At 29.3% G+C, this 22566-nt stretch overlaps 1 protein-coding gene across 3 annotated transcripts in view; it reads left to right on the forward strand.

The window, feature by feature from the left end:
- The window catches only part of LOC142325962 (SET domain-containing protein SmydA-8-like), a 49301-nt gene that overhangs the window by 17255 nt on the left and 9480 nt on the right, over nucleotides 1-22566 (forward strand). For all 3 annotated transcript variants that reach the window (XM_075367944.1, XM_075367954.1, XM_075367963.1), the window contains exons 2-5: nucleotides 8304-8425; nucleotides 12449-12589; nucleotides 16547-16904; nucleotides 21337-21528. In XM_075367944.1, coding sequence (XP_075224059.1) covers nucleotides 8304-8425; nucleotides 12449-12589; nucleotides 16547-16904; nucleotides 21337-21528 — 813 coding nt within the window. The remainder of the gene's footprint in view (nucleotides 1-8303; nucleotides 8426-12448; nucleotides 12590-16546; nucleotides 16905-21336; nucleotides 21529-22566) is intronic.

The following is a 22566-nucleotide window of genomic DNA, read 5'->3' on the forward strand; positions in this document are numbered from 1 at the left end:
GATAATCTTAATAAAATATTTAACTATATACATATATACGAGATTAGATCCAGAAATAAGGTTCCCATCAATTTTACAAATAGACAACATTGTTTATTCTCATAGAAATTTACATCGTTGGAAAGAAGAAATTTTGCTCTATTTTTCTATACAATCGCCATATTTTTCTACGCATTTTTGTAGACGGTGCTCCAATTTCTGTATCCCAATGTCGTAGAACTCCGCCGCCAACCCGTTGAGGAAGCGTTTCACCTCTTCTTTGACTTCATCGTCGCTCCGGAAACGTTGGTCACTCAGGTGTTCCTTTAACTTGGGGAACAAGTGATAATCACTAGGCGCGAGATCCGAACTGTAAGGTGGGTGGGGCATGACAGTCCACCCAAAGTGTGTCAAAAGTTCCTGGGTTTGACGGGAGACGGGAGGTCGGGCGTTGTCGTGAAGCAGCGTTACACCGACTGTCAGTCGTCCTCGCCGGCGGTTCTGGATAGCTCGCCTAAGTTTTCTTAGTGTTGCACAATAACTGTCTGAGTTGATTGTTGTCCCAGGTTCCATGAACTCGATCAGCAGTATCCCCTTACGATCCCAAAAAAACACTGGCCACGACTGCGACTGGTGACCCTGAGTGACGCCACTGTTTGGATTTTTGTTTCGTTTCGGGAGTGAAATGAAACACCCACGTTTCGTCTTCCGTAACAATGGAGTCCGACAATCCTTATCTTCTTGACACTTTTGAAGAAACTGGCGAGCACAGTCAAAGCGTTTCTCCTTGTGTTCTAATGTCAATAGCCGCGGTACCCGTCGAGCACAACATTTGTGATACTCCAATTTTTCAGTCAAAGCTCTTTCCACTATAACGTAAGAACTCCCAGGAATCCGAGCAACAAGTTCACGGACGGTGATCCTCCTGTTTTGAAGCACTTCGCGTTGGACCATCTCGATAACCACATCCGAAACTGACGGTCTTCCACTCCGTTCTTCATCATGGACTTCCTTCCGACCGGCACTAAACTCCCTGCACCACTTTCAGATGTGTTGAACGGACATATACTTGTCGCCATACACCTCTGTCAACTGACGATGAATATCCACGGTTGAAGTCCCTTTGGCGTGCAAAAAGCGAATTACGGAACGAATCTCACAGTTGGCGGGATCAACAAGTGGAACCCCCATCTCGAGCGGCTGCTGAGCCAAGACTGAGCGGCGCAGCGAAGCGCGGCCGGGCGGAACCGAGAGTGGAGGAACAGCCGCGCACAGTGGTGTTGCCGGATTTCGTCTCGCACTTTCCCATGCGGCTGGAGGACTTTGGGAACCTTATTTCTGGGTCGATCCTCGTAGTTTTATATAAATATACTCGTATATATGAATTTTAAAATGAGATTCTCGAACTTGAAAGTAGTGAGGCTGGGGAAGAGATCGGTTCTCTCAAAAGAGAGTGGAGATGTATCTGGACCAATAGAAATCTCTGCAGCACGCTTGAGAATGTCGAGCGCCACCGGGTTGCGGGAGAGTTTTATCTAATGTCAAATCGATCCGAGCTTTTGTGATTTGACTGTGACATCTTCCGTCGGTTTTAATTCCGACTCGCAGAGGAAACACTTGATGGCAACAGCTTCACTGACATGGGAAGGAAAAGAAGACGATGAAGAGCTACGAAGCCCTGTAAAGTCCTTTTACTCGGCAACAGCTAAACGAGAGACTTGGCTCGACTTATACAGAGTTGTTCGGAGTCTGACTGCCTTGTGACTGGAATGGTTATGCAATGGTGGGAGGGGCTTCTTCTGCCTTTTGTTCTTCACGATACAGAACATCTATCTAAGGAATTTTCTCCGACAGACTACATCGTCACACCGGTGGTACGAATAACATGGATAGGCTGCCGGTGCAAATCCCCGGTATTGAAACGAAGATCAGGAGGTTGAGACGTACAAGGAAGTACGACTCTCCTGACAGCCTTGGCGATTTGATATTTCGGTGTTTAAATCAATTCCAAGGAAAGTAAACGGTTGCTTGAGAAGGCACATTGGTACGATGTAGCTTTGTCCATTTATGTTTTTCTCAAGCGCTGAATCTGCACGGATTCATTAAAATTCGGGTGGCAAAGCAGTTTTGGCTGAAGCCCAGTCATTTGAAATATTGAGGAAATTTTTTATAAAAAACAAGGAGATCGTTTCTGTTTTAAAAAGATTACCTTCTTAAATTCTTCGCTTACCTACTATGACAGAATTCTATCTATTTCTAATATAATAATAAATATTAGCAACTCTTTCCCTAAAAACACAATAAATTCTAATGTTATTAATATACATAACTTTAGCGATCAAGTTGATCATAATGTTCTTAAAATATCAAATCTGAATCCTTCTTTTCGAAAAATGTAAACTACACTAACATTAAGATTTTTCATGTAAATATGCAATGCCTAGAAATAAAACCAAAGAATTTGAAATGTTTCTTTCCAAGTCATTAGATTTTACCGCATAAAAAGATCACCTTTGTATACACATTGAACGGGGATTCTATTCCGCGATTTAAATAATTTTTTAATTAGTATTTTTTTTTTAAATCATCGAATCAGAAGAACATTTTTTAATTATATTTTAAATAAATTGGCGAGAAAATCTTTTAAATAGTTCAGTGTTTATTAAAAATGGCAACAGAAGCATAATAAGGCCCTTTATTCTAGGCCGAAATATTGAGTTGTATAAAAGCATATAAAATTTTGTTGTCAGGTTTGGTAATGGTAAATATTGTTGTTTTTATTTTTTAAGAATAAGTGACTATTCTTTTTAGCTAAGATTGTACATTCGTAAACATAAATACTAGTTTTTATTTTTTAAGAATAAGTGACTATTCTTTTTAGCAAAGATTGTACATTCGTAAACATAAATACTAGTTTTTATTTTTTAAGAATAAGTGACTATTCTTTTTAGCAAAGATTGTACATTCGTAAACATAAATACTACACTCTAGTGCTTCTTGTAGTTTAGCAGCTTTACACGTATCACAAACGTAGATTGTATAACGCAAAAATTAGTACCCCTTCTGTCGAGAAACGTTAAACATCAGTCGAAAACATTAGAGAACATAATTATTTTTTATTCGGTAAGAAATTTAATTTTTATATAAAACGAAATAAAATAAGTTTCCTATTTAAATTTATACAAAAATTATATAGTAAATGCCGATCTCCGTGGCGGAGTGGTAGTTCTCATCCTTTCATCCGGGGGTCCCGGGTACGAATCCCGGTCAAGCATGGCATTTTTCATACGCTACAAAACTTTTATCTCCATATACCCACGCACAAGCTTTTCTGTAAGCTTCTGTGGTGAATTAATTCCTAAAGAAAAAAATATATACACAGGAAACTAATACACCATAAAGCCTGTGTGCGGGTTTAACTTAAAAGTTTTTCCTTTTTCTTTTTTTACAAGCTTTTAATAAAAAATAAATATAAAATAATAAATTTCTCTTCACAAGAGTGAAATAATAAACTTTTTCAGCTGCATTGAAATATATTTTATTTTTTTCTGTATCTTAGATTTGTTTTTTTTTTAAGAGTCTACTTTTACCGATGATGGTTTCATATAAAGATTTCTTAGCATTAATAAAATTTATATAAAACATTAAACTTATAGTAAAATTCAAAATGTTTTTTATGCTGTATAAATCAACGATCAGACCATATTACATATTCATTTAATTTATGTTTATTTAACTAAATATGTTGTTTTTCTTTAGCTTTTTTGTATCTGTCTGCATTTCTATTTAGAATTACTAATAATAAATTATGTATTCACATAATGTTTAATAAATTAATAAAAATAAATTATCTGAAAAGTACTTTAAATAATATACCGGTTAAAATATTTTTTTTTTACTGACGTCAAAAAGTAATAAATGAAATAAATGTGTATGTAAATATTGATTGTACACCGTATTTTGAATTTTCATGAATAAAATAAAAAGATATTTGTCATTATCAGTGAATGAAACTGGGTTATAAGGTTACTTGTAAAACCCCTATAGTCACTTTTATGATAGATAATAACAAAACAGAAGCATCTTATTCCTTTTTTCAAACAATAACAATTTGTTTGATAAAACGTTAACATAATTTAATAAAGATAGATGAAATGTCTAATATTATTGATTGTTATAAACTTTTACTACTTTAACGAATAAAATTTCAAGTTTTTATAAATCCTTTTTAAGATAATAAAATATATAAATAAAAATTGCTATATAAACGAGTTCGCTTCAGCAAAATGTCGAATATTAATTATAATTTGCCAATTCGTTTATATTACGAATTTTATATCTTTATTTGAAATAATATTCAGTGATGTCTAGAAAAAATAACATTTATCCGACCAGATTAAGCAATAGAATTGTTTTTTTTTTTTTTGTAATTAAGCACGATAGTTCGACTTATAATATAAGAAATTATGTAAACGAGTATTATGTGTCCGTTAAAATATTTTAAAAATTACTCATCCATTCAACAGATGTTCTCATCAATTTATTTAACGTAAGATTAAAATATCTCCTTTACAGAAACAATATTATTCTATTAATAAGTTATTAAGTATTACTAGTTAAAAATTAATAGAAAATGCTTGAACTTTCTAAAAAAAATGAAAAAACTTTGATAAACATGTACAAATAATCTCAATTTTATTAAGGCTTTCTAAATTGTTTTCTACTTTACGCTTATTTAATTTAATTAATATCTTCGTACATTTAATTTCCTGTTATTTAATAAAATGGTTATTTTTATGTACTAATATGAATTTAGTGTTAACGAGAAAAATTTACATACACATCACCAATCTCCGTGGCGTACTGGTAGTGTCTCGGCCTTTCATCTGGAGATCCCGAGTTCGAACCCCGCTCAGGCATGGGCATTTTTCATACGCTATAGAATTTCCATTTCATATTGTCAACCACAAGCTTTCTCACCTTATATGGTGAATTAATTATCAAAATATACTTTGTGACGCTTTCTGTTGATCTATCCTTATATCTGACAGCGTAGTTACTTTTTTTATCAATAGATTAACACATCCACCAATTTCTGACATGATTTGTACAATAATGCACTGTTACGTACCGATCAGAATAAAATTTTCATTTACACTACGCAAATTTCTGAAAAAATCTATTTTACCGCCGCCTGACTTATTTTTAAATTTTGAACGGGTACTCCGATTCCTTTTCCCTTTGGGTTATATTTTTTATCTCTTTTAACGTTAGGAAATTGTTGATTTTTCACGAGATAAAAGATATTCTTTGTTTATATATTTAACACAGTTTAAATTTGAATGAACTTTTCACACAACTCGTATTTTAGAATAAACCTATCAACGGATCCTCGTATTTCTATCATGTAAAGTTAAAAATACTGCGTATATTATTATTTTAAAAAAGTTATAGAACAGAGAAAATTTAACTAAACAGTATACGCGCCAAACAGTTGACAGTTATTATTTTGTCGACTCAAATCTTTCTTGAAAACGGGATTAAAATAGATCTGAGTCAACAAAATACTCTTACGACTGTTTCTTGGAACTCTTTTAATCCTTTGGAGATATTTTATTTTTGATGATTTTAGTGAAGGCTATATTTTAACATTAAAAAGAGAGGGAAATATAGAGAGTCGGTTATAAATTGAAGCACTGTGTAACAATTTCTATTACCTCCAGCCACCGCCATTTATTGTTGATACAAACTGAATCAATTTGTGCCTCTCCAGGACCCAGTTCCGGATTATTTATAATCTAGAAAGGAGTAATAAATCTAAAAAAATGAACTGGATTAAATCTACTGAAAATGTTGAATTTATTTTAATTTTTATTCCTCTTTAATATTTTATCCCAGAAGGAATATGTGCAATTTTTTTCTATTCTTTAGAATTTGTTAAAATGTAATATTAGTGATTTTTTTTTGTTAAAATGCAATTTCAGCTCACTATAATACAACTATAATATACGGTTATCTGCCCTAAAGTAAGCCGTTACACCATACCTGTCTCCACTGTTTTTTCCCTGCTAAAACTTTGAGCTATTTAATACCTCTTATTTTCCCGGAGAATATAGCTAGACTAGCTATATTAAAGGGGAAAATATATTGATCATATTAAAAATGTATTTAACAAAATGTATTTTATAATATATGTTTTATCATTATAAAATGATAAAACTAGTTTATCTACACCAAAAAAAACAAAACATTTGTATGTATGTGCGTACTTAACATACATATGTATGTCGCATTGTTTTGGGCATTATATCTCAAGATTGACCTAACCGATTTTTTCAAATTTGGTAAAAATATTTCTATGCATGGGGCATTAATCGTATTAGTTTTTTTTAATTTGTTAGGGGGTGGGGTATATTGTGAATAAACAAATTTCGATTTCTTCAGAGGTATTTTATAGAAAACTTTATCAATTTGTTTTCTACAAATTGATCAAAGTCAATTTGGGTATATAATGCATTATATAAATAAAACAAAAAAGTGTTTTTTTTCAAAAAATCAATCCTCACCTCTTAAAATGTTTTTTGTTCTTTAGCTCTATCTCGCTTTATTAAAATATTTTTCAAAATTTTTTTTAAAGTTTATACTTTAGAACTATGAGGAAATGTCTGTAATTTGAACCGTATTTGATGAACCGTATATAATTTATTTTATTTTCCCTTTCCCTACTAATCCCTTCAGCCTCTGCTAGAGCAATTTTTTTTATTTATTCAACTTAAATAATAATACTCAAGATTGGTAAGCACTCTTGACTTCTTTTTCTAAATCAAATAGTCTCTTTATTTTCGTCTTCAACAGAATAGAATATGATGGAAAAGAACCTGTTATGTTTAAAAACTGAAATACTGATGCTAAGGTTTTTAGATTTGGAATTCTTCTATTACAGAATTTTTCTAGATACTCACAATGTGCAACTAGCTTATTTCCATTATAATACCTGTAAACAAAAATTATGTCTCCATCTTCTTCATTTGAAAACTGAAAATTAATGCTGATGACTTACAAATAAAAAAATTCTTAGTTTATTTTTTTATTTTTCTAAGTAATGAATTTTTGTTTCTTTATGTTTGCCACTAACGAATTAAAAAAATTAACACAAAAATCAAAGGAGAAATGTACTATAGATAAATGCTCAGATACAGAAGATTTAAAAAGAAAAAGCCAACAGATGTTATAATAAAAACAGAAACATGGAAAGAAATTGCCAGTAGAAATGACAAAGGGAAATTTGTACTTAAAAGATGGAATTAATGTATAGAGGAGCTATAAAAAATCACTTATTTTGTATATAATATTTAAAGAAACTTGTACATAATAAAGGTTGTTTATGTGTTTAAATTTGAGTACAAATAAATTCTAAATTTATCGATTAACATCATTTTTATAATTATTTTACTGTATTAAATTTAATGTTTATACTTAAGTTATTATATTAGAAAAATTTTCATTTTCATTTTTATCTAGTTTGTCTTGTAATTGTAAACCTGTACAACTGTTAAATAAAAATTATGCATAAAGGTATCAATAAAAAAGTATTTTTCCAGGATAGCAAAACATTATATCACTTAAATTTTGTATAATTTCAAATTTGATAAAAAGTATTGTTTGTAAATTTCAAATCACTTTTTATTTGCAAAATTTGTATTTGTGTCTGTTTCTAAGATATGGATATCACAAACTGATTTTGTTGTATGTATTGCCCATACTTATTGTTTATTCCTGAGGGTCAATGAGCATCCTGTCTATCCATGTAATGCCAATAGTCAGTAAAATTTAATTTGAGTAATTCTAGGTGGTTGCTCTTTAGTATACAATTTGTTAGTCTGATCTTGTATACCAGTATTTTGTTCATTGTTTTGAAAGTGAAACTAACTTTCTTCTCTGAAAATATTGCCAGTTTTTTGTGACTGTTGGTTATGTGTATATTTTTTTGTAATTAGATTTTTTTTATTCTTTATTTCACTTAGCATGCTGTTATTTATAAATAGGTTGGATACCATTCACCTGCACAGTATTGCATCTAGTTCTTTATATGTTTAATAAATGATGTAAATTAAAAATTAATTCATGTTGTTAGGTTGTATCCCTGCTATAGTGTCTTAAACTCAATTTATTTTATTCATGATAATTTTTACTTTTCTATGTTTTCTAATTTATTTATTTTTTCAGGTGCTGCAGTTAACTTCTGTTAAATAAGTAATATAAATTTTATTTTGTGATATATTGGTACTTAAGAGTAGATTAAGATATTTGAATTATTTTTTCAGAGAACTGGCGAGAAAGAGAAAAAAAATAAAAATAAAACATCTCCAGAGAATGCAGAACAAAGTTCTTCTAATGGAATATCAGAGGATTTGTATGAAGTTAAATCATCTGATAAAATGGGACGGTAAATATTATTCTCATTTTCCAAATTTTTTACAAATTATAGATTTATTTATAATTTTTACATAAATATATATTAATACAAACATGTATTAAGATTTAGATCTTTCTCCATGTCACTGCGTCTGAATATTCTAGAGTCACCCCCTTCTCTTATCACTTCAACAGGTTAATATCAACTGATACGCTAGGAATGCATTTGTAAAAATAAGCAAGCAGTCATAGAAAAGTTGAGTGGCACTGACTGCTTTGATTAATTAGCCACTAATAAATGATAGCAGCATGCAATGACACTTTCCCCTGAGTTATTTAACTTATCTATGAGAACTTAACTTGTCTTTGGTATTAATCCTCAATTTACATGTCTTATTAATGGTCTCTTTTAAACAACTTAAGCACCAGATTCTAATAAAAATTAATTAATAATCCCAAAGGCTTTGAAATTGCAGGTTTAAAAATTATGAAGAATTGAAAAACAGTCCTATAAAATGGTTAAAAATGGTAGGAAAACCCTTTGAGAACTGAATAAAGAAATTAAGAAAAAAATAAGAAAAATATGTTGAAGTTAGTGGTTATTGAAAAAATTTATATTTATATTACATGTTTTTATTTGGTTATAATAATGGTTTATTTATTTTATTAAAAAAATGCAGAATTTTGATTTTTTAAAACATACCTTATTTTAAAAAATAAATGTGCCTTGTAAATATACATGAGGGTTGTGATATTTAAAAAACTGAGTAAAATATCATAAGTTTATATACTATCTGTAGGTAAAACCAGCTGTTCAATTACATGTTATAAGTATATAATTTTTGTCGTTTAGTTAACTATAGAAAATTCTTCTTCAAAAGCAATTTTTTTCTTTTTTTGAAGAGCAATGTTCAGTGAACTTTTGTAAGTTGCTTTAATAATTCAAAAGAGTTGAACTGACAATTAACATTCAATTGTGGTTTCAACTTCATCTCTGAATGCCAATGCTATAAACCTATAAAATACTTACTGAGTTACTTGGCATATTTTTAATTTATCCACTTAGGCTGTCTTTTCAAAAAGTGACTAAGAAATAAAAACATGTTTGGTTTTGTTAGAAAACTAATTAGTTTAGACTTCATGAAAAATTTGTTCATTGCTGTTGTAAAAAAAATCAGCTCTAGGAAAAGTGTGTACCTGTATTTTTTTACCAAAAAATGAACAGTTTTAGATAATTTCTTTCACTAATAAAACAAGAGAGCATCAAATGAAAAACTTAGAAGTACATAAAAATTTTTAAAACCTATGCTTAATTCTGTGAACTGCTAAGATGGACAGTATATACTATAACGTGCCAAGTGGTGCAGCAGTACTGTGAAGGTGGTGGCAACATGCATTGCATCCATCATTTGGTTTGTGAATAATGAATTGGGTAAAATTCATCAAAAAGTCATTGATGAATTAAACTTTATCATGCTGTACATGTCGTCCACAAATAAACAAGGAAATCCTAGATGGTGTTATTTCTGTAACAGACATCCTTCAATAGGTCAGGTGCACTGAGTAGTGAGTAGATGATACAGGGTCACTGCAACAGTTGAAGCTTGTGATGGTTGAAAATCAATGCATGCAGTGAATAAAATTGCTGTCGATCTGAATATTAGACATGAATCAGCATACCATATTATTTGTGATATTCTGCAGCTCAGTAAGGTGTCTTCCCTGAGGGTATCATGCCAGCTGATTATGGACTAAATGAATGGCATGTTGATGTTACCTGTAAGGAACTTAAAAGATACTTTGAAACAGAAAGTGATGGCTTCCTTGTAATAATTATCACTGGAAATACAGCTCAGCTACACTGCCTCCAACCAGAAATAAAAAACTGGAGCAAAGATGCCACAGATCCTCACCAAAATTGAAAAAAATTCATACACAACCACTGAAAAAAGTTAATGCTGAGTCTCTTTTGGGTAGAAGGAGTTAATTTTTATATCAGTTTATACTCAGAAAGTACACTGGTACCAGTATAATACATGCAGATCACCTCTGTCCTGCAATAAGGCCAAAATTAAGTCAGTGTTTCAACTATTACACCTAACTAAGATGTCTTTAAAATATCTTCTTCATCTGCTATATTTGTCAGATCTCATCTTTTGTACATCTCTGGATTGTTCAAAAAAATGATGGGATACACATTCTTCGGGTTTGGAAAATAAGTGAGGGAGATAGTGCATAAGTGGGTATGCACACAAAAGTGCCTTGCATTAGATAAAAGTACTCTTGAATTATCCATGCAGCTTGAAGTGTTGGTATATTTATGTTGCATGTCATCTCAATAAATTTAGAAATAAAGTATGTATTTAAGGTTTTCATTTTAGTTTCCTTTGTATAATACTCTTAAGAGCTATTTATTTATTTTTTTAAAATCATAATGACATAAACTTCTTTAGTTTTATTTTATAAATTCAGATTGAGTCCAAGCCCCTATACTCCAGATTAATGAAGTTCTAATGTATATTTACATTTAGTTTAAATATCAGAATTTTTAATTCAGGGAATTGCTGCTGATACACCTAAATGCATTCTATATACAAGGTATATTTAAAAATATTCAACCCATTTGTTTTTTTGTGTTTTTTAGAAAAGTAATTATATTCAAAAGCAGGGGCATGATGCAATGTTTTGAACCTTGGGCATGCATTGTTTTTTCATAGTGTTTTCAATAATGTCAGTAACTAACTGCTTGTCTATCTTTGTATATAACAAAGTTAAATGTTGTTATAATACTTTGGATAATGAAAGAAAATGTTATTGTTACATATGAGAATTATGGCAACAGCAATTTCAATTAGCGTAACATAATAATTACTACTGATGAAAATTGAGGACGAAGGTGTAATTCAGAAACCAAGGTTTTAAATTGCAGTAAGTCTTCAAATTCTCTTTTGAAAGAAAAGCAAGACAGATGAAAGGCAATATCAAAAAATGCTTTGATTACTGGAAACAAAACATTATTATTAAACTATTAGCACAATTCTAAACTACTGTAACTGACGTATTAATCAAAACTTCAATGGATTTAATGTGGGTGTGTGTATCATGATTATGGTCCTTATCATTATGGTCATCATAATTATTTTTCTTGTTTAGTTCAGAATTTTTTAATTAAATGTATGTTTTCCAAGGATTTTGAGTACCTTAACCAATAGGCATGACTTACTATGATTTCTAATTATTTTCCACTTTGAAAATATCCTTAAAGGTTTGTGATTTGTGAGCTGAGACCACATTATGGAAAACTTGACTTCGTCAAAAAAATTATTTGAAACCAATGGACTTAGTATATTAAACCAGAAGAATCATACTTTGTAGGTAATTAGTGGTGTTGACATATGAGATATTATTGTTTTATGAGAAATTATTTAATTTTAAATGATAAACCATATAAAATTTATCTAATATAATATTTTAAAACACAAATCAAACACTTGAATTGGTTTTATTATGATAACAATGTCTATAAAAGTGATAGAAAGAATAATAGCATGAGTTTTTAAAAACAAATAAATTTGGTTTGATTTATAAATTAAAATGAGTAGTTTTACATCTTTTTCATCGCTGAACATCATGAAAAATAAATATTGAACATTTTCTTTTTAACACTCTAATGTTAAAACTATTTGAAACCACACTTATACCCATGTTTGATCTTTGCACTCAAATTAATATCAATCAAAATGCTCAATTTCTGGTTTCTGTACTAAGGAATCAACTGTTTGATGATTCAGTTCAGTTCCTACTAAAAAATTTGAGGATTAATTAATTTTAAACAAAATTTAACTTTCATGCAGAATTTAAATTTCTTGAAACCATGGTGGAATTTCATTGTTACTTCTCTGTTAACATTCAGCAAGTGATTGGGATTTCACTTACACAGGGATTTTATACTTATTTATAGATTAAATATTAGTTACTGCTTTAATAAATTATAGCAGTGATTATGGGTCATTCTTTGTTGCAGTGATATAACTTAATATAATTGGTTGAACAGTTACCTGGCGGCAAAAAAGGACATTACTTTTGGAACATTAATATTTGATGAAGAACCACTTGTGGTTGGACCGAGCCAGGAATCTTCACCGCTATGCCTTGGTTGTTATAAACTCATCAGTGATATTTCAACGTGCACTAGGTTAGTGTTGGTTACATACTATTTATTTAAAATTGTTAAAAATTAGAATAGATCTTTGACAATTTATCACTTTTGGGATTCAAAGATTGATGATTAGGAGAAAAAAATTACAAATTAAAGAATAAACTGATTCAATTAACATTTTAATAAGTTTTTTTTTAAATGTTACATTTGATTGTATAGCTCTTTTATACATTATTGTTTTAATTGAATATAATTATCCTTAATTTCCTTTTGCTTTTTCTTTTTATAATGCATTAAATACAGTAAACTCTGTTTTAATGAATGCAGATCAGTATAAATTCAATCAATATCAACAAACTGTTGCATAAATAAAATTCTCAAGATCCTACATCTGATAAAAGGCGCAAAGAGAAACACAGTAACCTAGGATTTTATAAATTAAATCTCAGTAACCATACCAGACATTACATTGTACATACTGGATGCACATTTCCAGCAGGTACAAAGAATAATATTATTCCACAACTAACAATTGTAATGACATTATTATGAGGTGAGACAATCACTTCATAATTATACTAACCACCAACAAGCAGATTTTACAAATAAAAATCTCAACACATAAAACATTAATAAAATATTGTAAACTTATCGCAAGCAATATTTTAAATGAGCAAAGCAATGCATATTAAATACATTATTTGATAAAAAATGAAGGTTTTTACTAACCTCTGATGAAAGAACTGTAATTAGTCTTGAACAAATCTTGTAGAATCACAATTTTTTGTAATTTTAAAGTAAGTTGTTAAAAAATAAGTTTGTTAAATGATATACCACAAACACTACAATTATAATTTTATCTAGTATGATCAGTAATGGTAGCAGGATAGTATGGTCTATCCTGCTGCCATTGTTGCCTTAATAACATCATTTTTATGATACAGACCAATAAAAAAAACAAATAATTATAATGCTTCCTTGTGTATAATGCCGTTAAACTCTGTACTTCCTATACAGGAAGACATGAAATTAATCTCTGTGCTATTCTAGAAACATATTTTTGGTTATCCATGGTTTTAAATTATTTGTGGGACCATTATTTTTATTTAGCACAAATTTACTATTATTAATTTTGAAATGGTTTAGAAAAAGTAGTTTATCAACAGTTCGACTGATATAAAAGTTAAAAAGATATCATCAAATAGACCTATCCTAGAATCTAGTGAAAAAAATTGGTTGATTGTCTTTTATAAGATTTCTTTCTCTTATGGTTGTGAAGACAAAATAAATTTTTCTTCCTTCACTTTTCTATCTGATTATCTTTCTTTCAAAATTACTGTTTTCTGAAGGTTACAGTTTTTTAGGACAAGCAATCGTTTTTGCCCTCTCAAATACATTTGAGAATTAAATTTTTCTCTTTTACTTTCCTTAAAATACGAGGATCTTAATTTTTGATCTTTGCATCAACTGTATCCTTTGTATTATTCAGTACAGCCATATCTCAAAATTCTTTATATTTTTCTTTCTTCTTTTTTCTTTGAGTCCAAGTTTTGTTTCTGTACTATTATAAACATCTCACAAATAATTTAAAAATATTTTTCACAGTTCTAAATCTGTTCTACTACCTGTAAATCTGTTCTAATCTGTAATCTTTTTTTGCTTGACCATAAACAAACCATTTGCAGTTCTGTATTTAATTTTCATTGCACAGCATCCACTTTCGTTATGATCTTACCCTAGTTTCTGAAGAATTTTTTTTTCCAAATGTTTATCCTTCAACACAAATTGTCTCTATTTTTCCCACCCACACCCCCCAAATGTGAGATAACAATTCCATTTGTAATGTTTATTTACCAGTTAGCAGTAGTTAATTTAGTAATTAACTTACTTCATATGTTTTTTTTGCATTGGTTAGGTAAAAAAACCTGTGACTAATTTGTCAAGTTGACTGACAATCAGTCAAACATCCAGTTTCTTCTCTTTTTTAATTTATTACTGTAAAAATATTCGTGCAGATGATAAAACTTGCATTTATAATTACCTAATATGATTAAATACATTGAAATCATGATAAACATTTAATAATATTAACATGCCAGTTATTTCCATTTGACTTGACAATACAGCATAACCACTAAATTCATATAAAGTAATACTTTTTTAGAATTAAAATATGTTTCATTGTACAAATATGTTGCAAAATAATTTCTGTTGAAACAAAGTAACATTTTGTGTGTTATGGTTCCAGTTTATCATTTGGTTTTATTTCATTTTTTTAGAGAACATATATAATAAATAATTCGCAGTTATGAAAACCAGCAAATATTAGACTATAATGAATGATTCCACAAAAAAAAAAACATAACCTGGAATGAAATGCTTACCAATAGACTGATTATTGTATGAATATTCTTGAGTCAGTCCCAAAAATACTGAACACCGATGAGACTGATTGATTCCAGAATTATTAAACACATTAAGATTATTCTGAATAGGCAATTTTTTTACTTTTCTAATCTCACTACTCTTGTTTCAAAATTATTTACCTTCATACCAAATCCCGACCCTTTTTCCATTGTTCTTTCAATTATGCTTTGCATTACTTCTTGACTCTCTACTCTGATTTCTTTGTCATTTTTGCATTTGGTAGTTTTTATTCTAAATGTAGTAGGAAACATATTTTATGCTGTTTAAACAATATTGATATAAAAACATATAGTTAATCTCAATTTGGCTGTATACAGCACACATGAGTATATATACATTATCATAGACTGTAAATTTATGAAAGTCAGGATATGTTATTGATAGTAAACTAATATTTCAAAAGTATGATATCCATAGGATAAAAGTGTATAACTTATGCATGATAAATTTAATTACCCTAATTTTTACATCGCAATTCTGTTATCAAGATTAGTTGCAAGTAAAGTTGAAATAACTTTATTTCTATTTTCATTTTATTATTTATTACTCAGTGTTGTCAGCTATGCTGCTTTCCAAGGATGTGTGTGTGTTTATTGTAGAGAATTATTTTTTGTATTTATCTTTCAAAACATGTGAAGAACAAGTCGAAATTTCCTCAGTCTGCAGATCCTAATAAATAAAAAATATCATGTTTGAGATTAATTTTGTGAGACTCAGAGCACACAGAAAAAAAGGTTTCATAGGCTGATCAATGGTTGGAAATTCTTGAGGATGTGAGAACATATTTAATTCACCTAGAAAAGTTTTTAAAAAGTTTTCAACTAACAGCTTCTGCGTTCAGGATTACAAAAAAAGTTAAAATTTTAAAATTGCATACCGCATAAGTACTGTTATTAAGTGAAGGAACTTCATTATAAAAACATTTACAGCATTGTTGTTGGTTTAAAAAATAAATGAAATGCTTAATCATGTTTATTTTAGTGACAAGATTTGTTTCATTGGAAACAATGATCATTCAAAATAGCCTAACAAACAATGAAAATTTCACACTTTGATAAAACTATATGGCGAAGTTTATTGTGACTTAATCAAACAGTTTACTGTACTGTAAGAGAAAAATAATTGAGGTTAGTTTCAACAAGATTATATAACTCTGAGATAGTGCCATGTTGAAAGAATATTTTGGTCATTGCTTGATGTCAAAAGACAAACAGATAATAAAATCCCAAAATCAGTTTTTCTTTTTGAGATTTAAAAATGAATTTTTTTAGTATAATCTTCACACAATCACTTGACAAACTGAAAACTAAAACTGGAAGTGATAATTCAAACATTAATGAACAAAACTGGCAGCAAATGTTATCAAATATGTAACACCTTGCATATTTACATTAAGAAAATTTCTTACAATATCTATTCTGAAAATAGAAAAAGTGCATTCTTATTTTTTTTTTAATTTGAATCTTATGTAAAAAAAAAAAAAAAACAGATCAAATATATTTATTCAATTTTTGTAATTTTTAAACAATTTTTTAACATAAGCTAATCAAAATTTATCATTTTCAGATGTAAATTTTGCAAATGGCCACTATGTAGCAACCAGTGTCCAGGGTTTCATACAGTAATTGGCCACAACATTGAAGAATGTGAAATTTTAGCAAAATGCCCTAATCCGACAGCACAAGATCTATTATCAAATAAATGTTATGACCCAATAGTACCGCTTCGTTGTCTTCTATTAAAAAATAAATTCCCTGAGAAATGGAAAGAATTACAAGCAATGGAATCCCACAATGAAATTCGAAAAAAAATACTTCAAGTATGGCAGAATAATAAAAAATTTGTAGTTGATAAAATCAGGAAAGACTGGCAACTAGAGGAATTTACTGAAGAAGAAATACACACTGTATGTGGATACTTAGAGGTAAGAAATACAAAATCTGGGTTTTTATGTGTAAAAACGGCATTTCTTTTCTCTACCTTTGATGACAAAGGTTATATTTCTACAAATTCCTATTATTAATATTAATTTTCCTATTTCTTGAATAGCTAGAAAGCTGAAACTTGGCAGTGTTAGTCCCACGTCTTTAAGATAAGAAACCAAAAATAAATTTTTTAACAACCCACAGGGGTTACATTAAAGGGTGCATTTTCAACCCACTGATTGATTCCCTTCAAAGTAAAGTTAGAAACTAGAAAAGTGGAAATTAGGTTCTTCTTAGGAAGTAAGCTACCTTTGTGCAGAAATATTTTTTATTCGTCTCCAAGTGGATGAAAAGAGATGCGAACCGGTACATATTTAAACAGGAATGTTAGTTGTATTCATTTTTATGCTAGCATGTGGTATCTTTTATTTATATTTATCTTTTTCATTTTTGTTTGACTATTTAATGTGTATATAACTTTTTTTATTGTTATAAGTTGTTAAAAAAGTGTTTAATCAAATAGCAGTTAGTAATTCAGAAAAAATTGATGAAATTTCCAAATATGTTTTACAATAAATTTTTGTTTAGCTTGTTATAAAAATTATTAACATGCAATATAGCTGTTGTTTTATATGATAGACTTGCAGATAAAGGTCAAAATTTTATGAACATGAATTTTTAAGTAATACTTAGTAGCTAGCTATACTTATAAAAATAAATAAAACAAGTTTTAAGTTTTTCAAAAAAATTCATGAATACATATACATTTTTTATTTTTGAATGGATGATAGTCAAATGCAGATGGTGGTAAAAAAGTAATATTCAAACAAATTATAAGCAATGTTGAAGGGTCATGTGCAGTGGTTTGAGACAAATCTAATATGCCCACCTTTAAAATGAATGGAAATAATTTTACCTTTCATAATTGCTAGTTCAATGAATTAATACTTTCGGTCCTTTCACGAATCTTCTTTAAATTTCCTAAGAACATCGTCTATTCTTTTTACAATATCTTTAACATTTGTTTTTGCTTTTCTTAACATCTACCTCGGAGCAAAAAACAAACGTACCATCTTCATTTCTTGTTTATACATTTTCTCAATACATCATAAATTAAATACAACACATATGAAATAAAATTAATAAACATAAGTTTTTAAACATAATTTATAAATGTATATTAATTTGTATAAACTGATTTTTAAAAAACCACCCTTGACTTAGAAACGGCCAAATAAAATACAGATGCCAAAATACTAGACAATCTACGAAACAAAATAAAAAAATTTCACAGCACTACACCCAAACCTTAAAACTTACAAACCTAAAAAATAAAACAAAAATACAAATAAATACCATCTTCTAGTCAAATAGGACTAGATTAGCACATTTATCATTAACAGTTTCATGTTAACAATAAAGTACTAGACTGCATTTACAAAAACATTACAGAATTTATAAAGGAACATCTAAAAGATTTCAAACCACCATTAAAGAAATCTAGAAATTCACCTACCGCACACAAAAATGTTTCCTTGAATCCATCTTGAAGGCCCATGAGGTCAAATACCAAAAAGACCTGTCCACAAACTTGATTGATACATGGATGAGGTTAGTCAGAAAATTCTTAATTTTTTAGACTTATACATACTTAAAAAAGATTACAAAACTTATAAATAAATAAAGAAAAAACATCAACATACTCTATCACTCAACAATAGCAGCATTTAACTTGACAAACCCATATGCTAATATCCCTCCCTCTTAACAGAAATACTCTCCATTCTTAAAAATCAATTCAAATACAAGTATCAGAAAAACACATCTGAAAAATAATAAAAACATTATATACAAGGGTGTAAAATTTTCCAGTGCTGAATATTTTGATTTTTGATTTTGTATTAGAGCAGGCCGCATGAATATGGTCCACAGACACTCGTGGCTGGCTGGCTACATGTCAATGTTATGAAAAGTTCACATTCATTTCGATATTTACTTATAAGAAGTAAAACTTATCTTTTTCATATAAAATGTTTAACTTTTTTTTGTGAATAAAATTTTTAGCAACATTTTTGTCACATTTTTGTTTGCCTAATATCCAAAAGCAAGGACCATTTTTGTGCAGTCCAATTTTTGTAATTTACAGCAATGTATCGCACACCACTTAAGAAAGTGATAAAATCTTTCATTAAGAAATATGATAGCAATGAATACTTATTGCTAAAATAGAATAATAGGCCATACTTTAAGTTAAAACAAATTTTATGTGAAAAATCTTTTATTTTTCCCAAAAAGCACTGATGGAATGGTATATGCATATATATATATATATTCTATATATAGTAAACTTGATCCAAAATTATCTGCTTAAAACTGAGAACTAGCAGCCAGTGGAACAGCTTTACACATGGCAACTGTTAGCAGCAGACTTACTGCTGGATGGAAAGCTCATCGACCAGCTAAAAAACTGCTTTTAACACTAGCAATGAGCAAAAAAAAAATGCTCATGTGGGTCAAAGCACATGCTAAACTGGATCAAAGAAGACTAGAAAAATGTTATGTTTTTCAACGATTCACAATTTTATGTTCAGGGGCAAGTGGTTTCATATGTTAGGAAAGCATCAGATAAAAATAATCACTTGCTCATATCCATAAATCAATTAAATGTCCCCAGAAAAAAATGTTTTGGGGTTGTTTCACATTTGAAGGCCCTTATTAATTACTTCCAGTAGATGGTATGTTGAAAAGTGATGGATATATCAATATTCTGAAAGAAAGGGTTGTGATACAAGTTCAAAATAATTCCCATAAGGCAACAGAGTGTTTTAACAAGATTTGGTGCCTTGCCATACTGCCAAAAAAGTGGAAAAAATTTTTCGAATAGTGAAACAAAGTGTTCTCATGTTCAGACAAGTCTTCGGACTTAAACCCAATTGAAAATCTTTGGGCAATAGTCAAAAAAAGACTCTCAAATGAATCGTTCCCCAAAAATTGAGCTCTTAAAGCAATAATATTGGTATGGTTTCATGATTAAGAAATCAAGAAAATATGTAGTACACTTTCTGATTTGATACCAAATCGTGTGCGTGAAGTAATTAAGAATAAAGGATATTAATTACTAGATATAAATATATGATTTTTTTTAAAAAATAAATTTACTTTTTATTAAATAAGGTCTATGTTAAGATTAACTTGTACACTGCTGAAAAAAAAAAATATATATATATATAATATGTATATATTATTACAAAACAAATACTATACAAAATATAATGGCTGTCTATAGGTCCCTTTATTTCCAATTCGCTCATACCAAGCAATATAGAACAATTAATAGTAAACATTACAATTATACAAGTATTAAAAAAGTACACAACTACAAGACTAAATTCAAACACAATAGGCAAATCAATTTTCTTGATCTCACACCATAAAAAGCACTTAACTAACACTTGTTTTTAAAATATACAGACAAACAATGACAGACAATCACATTCACTTCATCTCGAACTACCCATCTTCACAGAAACTATCTGCTTTTAGAAGCATGATTCACTGATAACTAAACACACCATCGATGTAACCTAAAGGCTACATTGAAGAACTCAACATTCTGAAGTATCTATTTAGCAGACACAAAAGATTAACGTTCAAGAAATCTGGTAATAAACGCAACATAGAGAAAAATAAAAACAAAGATAAAATAGAAAATACATCATATTAACATATATAAACAAACAGTCTCAGAAAATAACTCATAAATTAAAACAACCTCGAGTATGTGTCCTTCCGAAAAAGAAAAATGAAAACAAACTTTACCATATAGAACACAATCACTAAACATAATGCCCTGGAATGTACAAACTGAGTTGTTCTGATTGCACAATATTCTACATTGGTCAAACAAAAATAAAAGAAACACTTAAAAGCCTCTTATAGCAACCCTGTGTTAACATTTGATAATCATCTCATTGATACAAATGATAAATCCACCAACAAAGTTGATATTCTACAGTTACACAAATAAGAACCATATCATAACACACTAGTCATTTTTAAATAAATAAATTTACAAAAACTTACAATGATATACTAAGTAAATGAACCAATTTCAAATCCAACACACATTTTAATGCCATATTCGAAATACGTTTTTGCCAAACTAAAAAAAAAACAACAACATTAGCTGTTCTTCACAGATGAGAATAGCCAGGACAAATCCCTAAAGGTGACTTCAAGAGCTATTAAAAATGTTATGATGTCATTTTTATAAACTGATATTTATTAAATCTAGTTCAACTTATTGTATAGAGTGTTTATACTTCTAAACAACCTTCTTCTATTGTATCTACTAAATAAGTATTATAAAATAGTTAAACTGCATTACAAATTAGGTAATTTTCATAAACATTTAATTCTTATTGTTTACAGGTGAATGCATTTGAAGTTGGACAAAACAACATCAGTATCAGAGCATTATATAATAAGATATACTTGTTAGCTCATGATTGTGTTCCAAACACTAATCATATTGATAATGAAGAATATAGATTGCATGTAAGAGCATCTACTAATATCAGACAAGGAGGACTCATAACTCTAAGCTATGCACACACACTTCAGGTATTAAGAAAACTCGATAAAATATTTATGAAAATATTTTGTGAGTGTTAATAGAAATTACAGGTTGACAAGACGAAGTTCATATTCGTGGAGGACCTCAGCGCTTGTTTGGCTACCAACAGAGATGTAGATCTAACACAACAGTACAATCTGGGCTTAGTCCTAGTGAGCAAAGTAACATACTTGTCAATCCGTTTAAAACAGTTACTATGTTTTTGGAACCTATAATTTCTTTGTGATTACATTAATAACACAGTTAAAAATATTAATTTAAATTACTGTATTCATACATTTAATGAATTTAACCTGCAGTTAATTAAAGTAATTTAATTAAATAAATGTTTTCACTAAAACGGCATCATAATTCATAGCATTATATTCAAAGCTGATAGTAATAATTTGGACATATAGGCCTACGAAGTGCAACAAGTTGGATATAGCTGCGGAATAAAAAATAAAATAATATTTTTATATTAATTTACTAAATAATTAAATAATCAATACTACCTTAATACAGACCTTAGCCAGTTTTGTTTGTAGTTTCCTTGAATTTTTTATTCAATGAATTCGATGACAAAGGTTTGTTTTTTGTTTATTATGTTAAAGTGCGTTATTTATGATTAAAATTCAATTTGTAGTTAGTCCTGGAAAACTTGCTTTTCAACGTACTTAAAAAAATTTTCATTCTTCATCTCTTTATGATAATCTTCTGTTTTTTCTTGGAATTGTACACTAAGAAAACATCATCTATAAATCCCATTCACCATCCGCATGAGCCACAATTAAATGGGCACCGACACTACTATTAACAAAAACACCTGGTACATCCAGTATCTTTTAACACATGAGTATGCACCCAAGTTTTATCTAAGTACAAGACTGATCTCTTTTGCTCAGAAGTTACATTTTTCTCAGATACCTATGAAAAAAATGCACATTTCACGATTACATCTCATTTACAAAAAATTAGTCTATATTTTTATACTTCCTGAATTGAAAATCCATCGATTTTATAATTTTCCTTAGCGTTTCTTTACT

The sequence above is a fragment of the Lycorma delicatula genome, chromosome 1, assembly GCF_047948215.1.
Source record: "Lycorma delicatula isolate Av1 chromosome 1, ASM4794821v1, whole genome shotgun sequence".
In the NCBI taxonomy this organism is placed as follows: Eukaryota; Metazoa; Arthropoda; class Insecta; order Hemiptera; family Fulgoridae; genus Lycorma; species Lycorma delicatula.